Genomic DNA, 10,524 nt, shown 5'->3' with positions numbered 1-10,524 from the left:
CATCTTTAGAGGTAATTCTGGATCATAAGGTGCTGGAAGGAAAACCAGAGATTGGGTAAATTTTGATACATGCTGCCTTGTTCTTATAATCCTCCTAAGGCAAAGCCTGGCCACTGTGAGATAAGGCATGTTGGACTACATGGACATTTATCCTGACCCATTCTCATGTTGCATTTAGTAGTGATGCCCTGGGGATGTCGGATTGACATGAGGGTACTGTGGAAGCAGAGCCCAGTCGCAGGAGAAGCGGTGGCGTTTAAATGTTAACAATTTGATGTCTGGAAATATTTGTATAATTTTCTTTTCCCTACAAGTTTTGCCTTTGTGTTCCCATTAGCCACACCAGCGAATCCTGAACTGCCGGAATTTTTGCAGCACATGGGTCCCACCTTCCCAGGTACCTGTGACACCACTTGGTCAATGTCTGGGAACGGAGCTGTGGACACAAGCATGTGAATGTCCTCGACTTAAATGTCCCTCATTACGGAGTTGGGAGCGTCCTCTCCCAGCTGGGCACAGAAGGGGACACGAGTCTGAGGTCACTGCTGCACCTGAGATGTCTCAGTTACTTGCATGAAGCTCCCTGTGTGGACGCTGGCAGCTCTGCACGGCCACTCAGACCGTAGGATGGAGCTGCCCTCCGTGGTAGTAAAGCGCTCAACTTCAGAGCCTAAAAAAGTAGCAGGACGAGCCAGGGCAGAGCATGTACTGAATAGTGGGGTTACGAAAGCAGCCAGCCTGGGCAAGCAGCCTCGCCTGGTCTGTGGGTGGCAAAGGTGACAATTGAAATATAGAATCATAGAATGGTTTGGGTTGGAAGGGACCTTAAAGATCATCTAGTTCCAAGCCCATATTTTGTGGACATGGCATGCTGTTCCGTGGGATTTAGCAGAGCTGCTTTGATTTTGAATTTCGGTTTCTTGGTTGTCCTCCCTCTTCTCTCAGTGCTTTGCCTTTTTTTTTTTTAATTATTATTATTTTGTTTTGTTGTTGCATCACGCTCCACCTGATGGTGCGTCTTTGTTCACAGGAGGGCTTTTAATTGCCATGAAGGACTTCAGCCAGTGCTGCATATTTATCGTCACCCTCAGGATTTCAGACACTTCTAACGGACTGATAGCCATGGGACAGTGATGGCACAGACACAGCAGGGTGTGTGGATTTTTCTTGAAGTAAATGAAGTATAAACATTGTTCCTGTACTTCCTTTCATAGACCTACAAGTCATGTGCATTAAAGCCCTTGTTTATTTTTTTTTTTTTTTCACCCTTTCCTCTCTTTCAGATTTTAACAGTGGGAAGATGCTGATGGGCAAAAATGAATCTTGGCTCTCTAATTTCTCCTCTGCTGCCTCCTCCTTTGTGAAAGGAGGTGGCAACTGGGCAGAGATTGGCCTCCAGGAGGTGGTCATTGGGCTGATACTGACCCTTATTGACCTGATCACACTCCTGGGAAATACGGTAGTCTTCATCTGCCCCGTGGTGGAGAAGAGGCTGCGCACCGTCACCTATATGTTTATCATGTCCTTAGCCACGGCAGATTTCCTCGTAGCTTGCCTGGTCATGCCCTTTAGGTAAGAAGTGCTTTTAAAGGTAAGATGAGAGGGTGGTGTGTGTGCTCGACCTCATTTCTCCCAGCTCAGCGGCCGCTGTTCCAGCAGGGCTGGCTGGAAGTTCACGTGCTGTGCTTGGGGCTGGGCTCTCCAAAGAGCACAACTGCGAGCCACTGATTGTATGAGCCTCTGTGCCTCAGTTTCCCTACCTTTTATAATGGCTCCCATTATAATGAATGGCGAGAGACTCCCCAAGGGTATATTATTCCTGTTGGCTACAGAGGGACTCTGGCTGCTGGTCTGAACTAGATATCCTGCTTTTATGATGGCTCCAGCATGATGAGTCCCCTCTTCCACGACTGGCTCTGCCTTGCCCGTGGGGTCAGCACTGATGCTAAATGATTTTTCGTGCTCTGAGTGTTTGGGGAATGTGAGATGGGGACTGTCAGCATTAACTGTAATGACTGTGTTGATCCGAGGTGGAGCAAATCACAGAGTATATTTTTAGCTTATTTTCCTTAGTCAAGAATGACTGTTGACATCAGTGGAGTTAAATTCTGTGCTTTTGATTTTACACTTCTTTAACCTTAACTTTTATTTTCTGGTAGTGGGAGGGAAAAGTGATGAAGTCCCTTACTAGTATAAGGAAATTAATTCTTTTTTTTTTTTTTTTTTTTTTAAAAAAAAAAAAGGCTCCCCCTATATTTAATGGAGAAAGAGGCACTTCAGAGGGCAGTTCTCCCTGCTTGAGGTTTATATTTATAGGACTTCACTACCTGGCTAAAACATAGTAAAACAAATCCATAAATCAGTTTACTTGTAGAATCTGTCTGTCTTGTGCTGGAAAATGGCCGTAGGTTGGTGTAAAGCTAGGGCCTGAACCTTTTTTAGTGTTCTTGGAGCAATGTGAAGAAGCTGAACTCTTTTCACGTTTTGTGCCTTAAATCTCACGGGGCTGCCTACGCTTTCGAATTTGTCACCGAATGGTATTTTCCCAACAAGCAATTACAAACTGAGTGAGAATTATATAGCGTCAGCTGAAAAAAACAAAACAAAAAAACCCCACCAGTTAATGATGCCTTTTAAAAACGATTACTGCAAACTTCAATTCTAAGCTTGGTGAAGTTTTAAGTTCAGGTTCTGAAATCATCCATCTGTGTTCACCTGTCTCTCCTCTCCACCTGGTGCTACAAATATCTGCCCGAGGGACTTGGATTGCAGCTTAGTTGACGATGATCTAACCTCTCCTGCCCTATTAAAGTCGGTGGGAATGAGGGTAGTGACTTAACCAGGAGATTTGTGTTGCTGATAGCGGGGGGGTTTACTCTACGCTGGAGAAAGATGGTGTTGTAGAAGTGGCTTTTTGCCAGACAGGGGTCTCCAAGTTGGCTGATCTTGTTCCTTGAGGATCGCCAGCAGCTCCCAGCGTGTGTGTGGGTGAGGACCTGGCGGACATGGCTCCAGCAGTCTGTCTGTCCACTTCCTTCCCCATTTCCAGCTACCAGGCTAAACTGGGCTGGAGCTCGGCTGCAACTGGGAACGGTGGAGTCTGCAGGGCCTGAGCTGGGGCTGCCTGCAAAACGACATGATTCCCCGCGCCCTGCCCAGAGGGGATGCAGAAACGACCCATGTGCTCCTGTCGGCAGTAGCACATGCTATTTTTTTCCCAAGAGAAGATGTGATGTTTCCCACTGCATGGACGAGGTCACCGCAATAAAATGCGGCAGGCCATTTCAGCATCCTAGAAAGGGAAAAACAGTGTGTCAGACACCAAAGATTAGCTAAAGCAACAATTTTTCTGCTGCCTCCAGTTTCCCTGGGCTATCTTTCCTCTCTTTTTCCATGTTCTTGTTAAGACCAGAAATGAGGGCTTTTCATCCCAGTCCAGCCCAGGTGTCTGAAGGGCTCCTCTGGGACTGCACAGCATCACCTGCTCTTCCACCCACTCCAGCCATCCCTACAGAAGATCACCTTCTCCATTACCCCCATCTTTCCCAGGAATGGCAGCACCCTCTTTGCTCAAAGAAGACAAAAGCTGAACAACTCCTGCTTTGGAGCGAGTTCCAGCTGATAATTGCTGGAACTGCTTCCTCTCCGAAGTTGCCTGTTGTCCATCTGATGACTCCTCTGGTATTTCCACGTTCAGCTCATGCTTGGAAATCTCTGTCCTTGATTTCTTATTCTTCTCAATGGAGTTTGGGCATTTCCAGTTACCCATCATCCTCATTTCTTCTGCCTACCACCTGCTGATGTGGTATTTGCAATCTGGGTGATGGGAGGGAGAGGTAGCAAAGAGCAAAGGCAGGTAGGTGTCTCAGCAGTTGTAATTTCCCCCTGTAAGACTGATTGCACCCCCATAACTGCAGTAAGACCTCTTCCTTGTCAAGGAGAAGGAGGGAATTTGGCACTAGGTTTTACTCAGGAGTGCAAAGAGGAAGGAAATCGGACAATTCCTACTCCTAGGCTCCCAGGAAAGCATGGAAGGAATAAGAAGCAACAGCTGAAAATATGTTTCATTGGGAAATCTGTCTGTGGTTTCTCACACCCTACAAGAAAGGAGAAGAAGGGCACAACAGGGATGAGGAGGGGACCACAGCTGTGAAGAATATGAGGGGAGGGGAAAGACGAGAGAATCATAGAAGAGTGTTTGGTGGAAGGTACCCTTAGAGGTCATCGAGTCCAACCCTCCTGCAATGAGCAGGGACATCCTCAACTAGATCAGGTTTCTCGGAGCCCCATCCAGCCTGACTTTGAAAGTTTCCAGGGATGGAGCATCTACCATCTCTCTGGGCAACCCGTGCCAGGGTTTTACCACCTTCTTTGTACAAAATTTCTTCCTTCTATCTAGTCTGAATCTACTCTCTTTCGGTTTAAAACCATTACCCCTTGTCCTATCAAAGGATGGTAGAGGGCATTACAAGGTGGGGAAAACTAATGGCTTCGCTATGCAGCCAGAGAGAAAATAGCCCACCTAGGAGAGCGATGTCTTATTTAACAAAAAAAAAAAATTATGAAGGGGAGCAAAGAGCAGAGCATGATTAATGCTTTGTGCTCCTCCTGAATGCCCTGGTGCCGCCTGGTATGAAGTCTTGCCAGCTCTCGGTGGGCCACATGGTGAGGAATGGACACTGCTGGCTCCATCAGGTGTTGTTCGGCCTTGCTGATGGGGTGCTGTTGGTCCACATCTTTCCCACCGTCTCAGTTTCATATCTATATTGCTCTTTTGAATTGCACTTTGCTCCTTGGTGGGCATGTTAGCACATGCCAATGAGAAGGAAAAGAAATCACCTTAGGAGACAGTTTGGCTCAGGAAAAAGGTTTTGTGACAGAAAGGAAAAACAAGGTTGTCACCTGGTGCCTTAATTTTGTAAGACTTCTGTTTTGTTCCTGGTTTGTCTTGCTTGCAGGAGTGATTCAGCTTTGCTTAGCTTGTCATCTGGGTACTCCAGCCAGCTCAGCCATTTCCAGGCTGAATATTTCCAGCTACTCTTTTCTTTTGCAAGTATAAGTGAAACAGGGAGGTGACTTCACTTCTGCTAAAACTGTGCGTTTCTTTGGGCTTTGATTATTCCTTTTTAAGCAGCATCATTTCTGGGCTGCAGGGACTTTTTACATCAGAGAAGAGGGGAGCAGGTATCCACTACCCTCTGCTGTGAGAACATCGGCCACATCAGGCGCATCTCACCAGATGTGTGCAGATGAGAGCCAGGTACCTGCTTAGCTGGGGTCTGTGTGCAGAGATGTTCATGACAGCAGCATGGTCTACTTCTGGAAGGCCATGGTGTGAGCACCAAAGGCTTTGCAGCATCTCTGGAGATGAGGAGGGCTTCTGAGGAGTGGCACCAAGGCTCCCAAGCCTGTTACCGGCCGCATGCTTCAACTTCTATATGTCTCATTTCCCCATGTAGAAAAGAGACACGAAACCTTTCCGTGTGTGCGCAGTGGGAGCCTCCATGCTGCCCATGCGGCGGCCACCGCGGTGTAGGGGTGGGTTCTGCTGTAGATTAACGTTTGCTTGAATTCTTCCGTAGCACCCTGCATAACACAAAGCTGCCGAGGGCTGGGGCTCCTTCAGCCAGCGCTGTACCCAACTACATTAGTCGTTCTCTAAAAGAACCTTCCAAAAGTCTTTTTAATGACTTGTTGCCAATTAGGTGCAGAGCAGGGGTTGGTTTCTAACTCCTCTGACATCGAGTTGACTCTTTCTGCCCTCGCCCGACGGCATCGCCCACCTGAGTGCACTGCAGCGCAGCAGCAGCCCTGCTTTCACTGTATTTGACCAGCAAGCTGTGAAGTTACAGGATAATTAAAGCTTTGCAGGACTAGGTAGTTACTCAGCCTTTCACATCGAATTCACACACAATGGCTATTTCAGCAGCACCCCCAGGAGCGGCAGAAAGCCGGTGAAAGAAAGGGGAAGCGAATGGCATCTAATTGAATGCTATGGAAGCAGGCATCAGCCTTCCTACAGCTGCCATATGTTCCTTCCTTCGCTGCTCACTTCTTACAGGTCCCTCTTGACGTTGTTAGAAATAATTTTGGCATAATGTCTGCTTTTTGTGGGTGTGTTTACCTCGCTAGGCATTTGTGAGCTACGTAACGTACAAACCGCATAGGTTTCCTCCTAGGATTTTTCCTTTCTAAACCAAGACTTGAAATCCTCTAGTTTTGAAGCATGAGACCAGATGAGAAGTGAGTTTCTCGGAGGAGGGAGAATCTTCCATGCCCTGGGAACTGGAGAGAATTCATAAAAGTCTGTTCTGCACTGGAATAGGAAAGATTTCATGGAAATCGGGCACCGGAAAAAGCGGTGATAAATGAGGCTGTGCAGATGTAAATTTGTGGAGCTCTGAGGGCGGGGGGGGAGGGCAAAGCACCTCTCTCAAGGCACCCACATATAACAGAGTGCAGGCAAGGAGTGTAGGTTTGGTCTCCTTCAGCCACACTCCACCTGTGGGTTATTGCCTTGGGTGGAACTTTGAGAATGAATCTCTGCTGTCTAACTGAGCCTCCCTAGGCTGCACGCCCGCCTTTAGTACCTCCATGTTAAGATACGGCAGTACCTCAGTGGAGGCTGGAATGCATGCCTGAAATCAGTCCTTCTCACTTTGGTTTCCACCCGTTTTCTCTGTCAGTATCATTTACGAGGTGACAGGGATGTGGTTGTTTGGGAAGCTGTTCTGCAAAGTCTGGATCTCCTTTGACGTCATGTTCTGCACTGCGTCCATCGTCACGTTGTGCTTCATTAGCCTGGACAGATACTGCTCCGTGGTGACCCCGTACCACTATTCAAGAAGGATGTCCCGTGGCAGGTGAGTGGAGTTGCTCCTCACATGGGGTCCCTCCAAATTTTTGCTTGCCCATGGCCTCTATTGACTAGGGACCAAATGAGCCATTGACAGCTGCTGCCCCAAAGCAGAGCGATGCAGCAAAGGGATCTTCGCACCATTTAAAACTTTGCAGAAAAATTTTAATGTGGAGCAGGAGAAAAGGAGAATGCAGCGGAGCTGGTTTGATGGTGCTCCTGGGAAAGCACTTTTGGAGCTAAGGACAGGCTGCAAAATGGGGTAGAAACCAGTGGTGTGGGCTGACTCATACCTACAACTTCTGCCCTTTGCAGGCATTTCATGGGAATTTCCCCAAGGACTAGGGGAAACGACACCCAGAAGAATGCATGTAGCAGTAGTCTTCCCCCTCTTAAACTCATGATTTTCATGGGGGAAATAGGGAGAAAACAGGTGAAGGTTCTAAGCTCCTGTCAAGGTTTCATGGGAAACATTGAAATGAGGACTGCAGGGTGGGGAAAGCTGTCTGAGGATGGGCAGAGAGGAGGCTGCAGCTGCGGGGTGCTTTACAAGGGGGGGTTCAGGCTCTTTCGGGGATGTTTTCCCCACTGCAACTCTTGCTGTGTACAACTTGTAGAGCGCGGGCAGCTGCCGAAATGAGGAGGGGGCTGTCGCAGAGCAAGCGCTGCAGTGGTACTGCAGATCTAGTGTCCACCAGCTGCGCTTCTATTGCTCCTGAGGATAACGGCCAGGTATTAAAGCTGAAACCAAACAGAAAAATCTAGATGCTGTTTGTATAAATATTAGTAAAAATCCCCCGTGAAACCTTTCCTCCTCTTTTTTCTGTCAGCTCTGAGCACCCCTCACACTCACACCAATTCTGTATAAGCCACAGACCCAATTACCCAGTCGTTAGAGATATTCACATATGGACTTGTTGTACCCCAGCTTTTTCCCTGCTCGGTCACTTCTCCAAGCCCTGTGGGACTGCTGAGCGGTGATATCCCACACGGGTTACCATGGGGATCGAATCGTACTGGGTGTTCTCAACTGAAAATAACTCAGACCCTCTCGTCCCTCCCTGTCTCTTTCCTTTCACAGATGCATCGTGATGACCTGCATGGTCTGGGTATACTCCTCCCTCATTTCCTTCCTTCCTGTCATGCAAGGCTGGAACGAGATCCCCGGGGTGGACTTTGATGCAGGCAGAGAATGCATCTTTGTCACCAACTGGATTTTTGCCATCGTGGCTTCTGCTCTGGCATTTTTCGTCCCCTTCATGGTCATGTGCAGCATGTATTTCTTCATCTACCGAGCTTCACGGCTCAAGGCCACTCGTATCATGTCTCAGACTCTGGAGATTCACTACCACCCCAACAGCAAGCGGCAGAACCATCTGCAGCTGGAGAACAAGGCCACGCGGACCATTAGCATTATCATTTCAGTCTTTGTGCTGTGTTGGCTGCCGTACTTTGTCCTGAATGTCTGGCTCGCTGCCAGAGGCACCGACTCCACCAGCACGGTCTTGGTTGACACCTTCAAGATCATCACCTGGTTAGGGTATTGCAACTCCACCATCAACCCAATGCTCTATGCTTTCCTGAACCGGGACTTCCAACGGGCCCTGAAGAAGCTGCTCATTTGCAGGCACAGGTCTCAGGTGGACATTGGAGAAGACATGGTTTCCATAGCCACATTTTCCAAGACTGCTCCAGACCTAGAATATAGTATTCCAGTGCCAGTGCCCAATGGTGCCCCGAAGGGCAAACCCAAGTAATAGGGACTCAGAACGTTGCTGGAGGTGGTGGTACGGAAAGTGCCAGAGCACATCCTCATGGAAAAATAATGCATAGCAAAATAGGGCAATGAGGGCCTGGGATATTACAGCTAGGGGTATATGACAAAGATCCTTTTCTTCATCTTCTACGGTTTTATTAACAAGGAACTTTGATATTCTAGGGGTAATTTGTTACAACTAATGGAGCTGATTCCTTCCTGGGTAATTAGTTTTTTAATGAGCATTTCCTAAGACAAATTCAATCTTCATGCTGGGGAAAAAAATCAGTATGATAACGTGAACTTGTCTTTGTGTACATCCTAGTGATCTACAACATAAGGTGGGATGGTATTTCTTTCTTAGCAAGCCAATGTAGCTTCCATCTTGCAGCTTACGTTACAAATTTGAGCAGTTTTAATAACTCCAGGTGTCAGTCTGCGTGTGGGAGTTAGATGTGGTCAAAGAGCAGAGGTCAGTTCTTTACAGAGGCAAAGTGAGGGTTCAACTCACTTCCTTCTGAAATATCAAGAGGTTCAAAGCTTTCAGTAGCTTTCTGTGAATTATCTGTGAATTTCCTTATTAATTCTGGAAAGGAATATCCTATGTGTCAGACCCCAGGAGATGAGAAAGACTTGCTGTAACAGCACACCGAGTGCCCAGGGGGTTCAAAGCGGACTAACAGGTGACCAAGACCAGCCAAAGAGGGGATGTGAAGAGGAATTACTACTTGAGTGTTTTTCACTGTGATGTCTATGCCTTGATGCCATGAGTGTAGCTATAGAGTACTGCTGGACCACACAGCCATAAAAAAAATGATGATAAATGGGAATGATTATTTTTACTACTCCCAAGTGCTTGTCTGGACTTCAAACAGCATCCAAGAGCACCGGCTCCCTGGAGGAGGGGCAACCCATCCTCACTGAAGGATTATCCTGAAAAGGCAGGACTGCTCCCGAACGACTCTGCAGCATCTTAACAGTGAGTAAAAGCAGGAGCTGAGTCCCCAGGATCACAGCTTTTCTGTAGCAGGCTCACGGGAGGACTGGTGACTGCTCAGACAACAGCCATCGCTTCCCCCAGCATGGTTCTGGTGGGGTCTCACACAGGTTTGCATGGGAGAACCACTGCACTCGGAGCCTACTCTTAGACTGATCTTCTATGGACATGAAACATGGCAAGGATGGTTTCTAAAATAGCTTTTTCTGAGTGCTCAACCACCTACTTGGGACAGGCAAGGCTTCTGCGGCCTGGGAAGCAGAGCAAACACAGGAGAAAGATAGCCAGGCTAACATTTAATGCTAAAACTACTCGACTGAGGCATCCAGAGGGGTCAGTAAAAGTCCTGAGCCCTGCTCTTCCAGCTCATAGGGGCAGAGGAGGAATGTCCTCAGAGATGTAGCAAAAAGCAAGTAGCTACCGCCTGGAGCAGCTCAGCTGCTGAAGACACTTGTACAAGGGTCAGAATTTCCCTCTCTTTAAAATCCTGGCAGAAGAAACGGCCCTGACTGGGGGTTGCAATGCTGGTACTCCTGTCAAATGACTTCACGGAGTGGGTTGGGTCTCCCAGCTCCTGCGACTCCAATAACAACATGGAAGTGGTAAGGAGAATAACTACACAATCCTGCCCTTATTCTGAGGGAAACATCTAGGTCCAGAGGGCACAAAGGTGGACAGGGCAGGATTCTTGCTTCTGCCACCCAGCTCATTTTGACAAAACAGGACAAGGAACTGTGTTTCAGCCCCAAGAGCTATATGGGGGAGGCAGCCGAGGAGTAGGCAACATCCTCTGCAAGAACAGGCTAGGACCGCAGAGCCGCACGGTGCAGCAGAGCCCAAGACCAGAGCTGCCTTTTGCAGGGCTGTAAGCTGGCAGCTGTCCTCGCCTCCATGTTCAGGTGTCCCTCTACAAAA

At 48.0% G+C, this 10,524-nt stretch overlaps 1 protein-coding gene across 1 annotated transcript; it reads left to right on the top strand.

Annotated features, from left to right (window-relative positions):
- The first annotated feature begins 1,055 nt into the window (after positions 1 to 1,055).
- On the top strand, positions 1,056 to 9,711 carry LOC134516263 (octopamine receptor-like). Its single transcript, XM_063336245.1, has 4 exons — positions 1,056 to 1,152; positions 1,284 to 1,572; positions 6,687 to 6,863; positions 7,938 to 9,711. The coding sequence occupies exons 1-4, from the start codon at positions 1,134 to 1,136 to the stop codon at positions 8,611 to 8,613; spliced, it is 1,161 nt and encodes a 386-aa protein (XP_063192315.1). The 5' UTR covers positions 1,056 to 1,133; the 3' UTR covers positions 8,614 to 9,711.
- The last annotated feature ends 813 nt before the right edge of the window (positions 9,712 to 10,524 follow it).

This window comes from Chroicocephalus ridibundus, chromosome 5 (assembly GCF_963924245.1).
Source record: "Chroicocephalus ridibundus chromosome 5, bChrRid1.1, whole genome shotgun sequence".
NCBI lineage: Eukaryota > Metazoa > Chordata > Aves > Charadriiformes > Laridae > Chroicocephalus > Chroicocephalus ridibundus.
The sequence above is the reverse complement of the archived record's forward strand: the minus strand, read 5'-3'. Positions and strand labels throughout refer to the sequence as shown.

Bases quoted from the DNA above. Each gene is read 5' to 3' on its own strand.
- LOC134516263 (XM_063336245.1), top strand. The intron at 1,573-6,686 runs GTAAGAAGTGCT...TTTCTCTGTCAG, and splicing joins TGCCTGGTCATGCCCTTTAG to TATCATTTACGAGGTGACAG. The intron at 6,864-7,937 runs GTGAGTGGAGTT...TTCCTTTCACAG, and splicing joins AGAAGGATGTCCCGTGGCAG to ATGCATCGTGATGACCTGCA.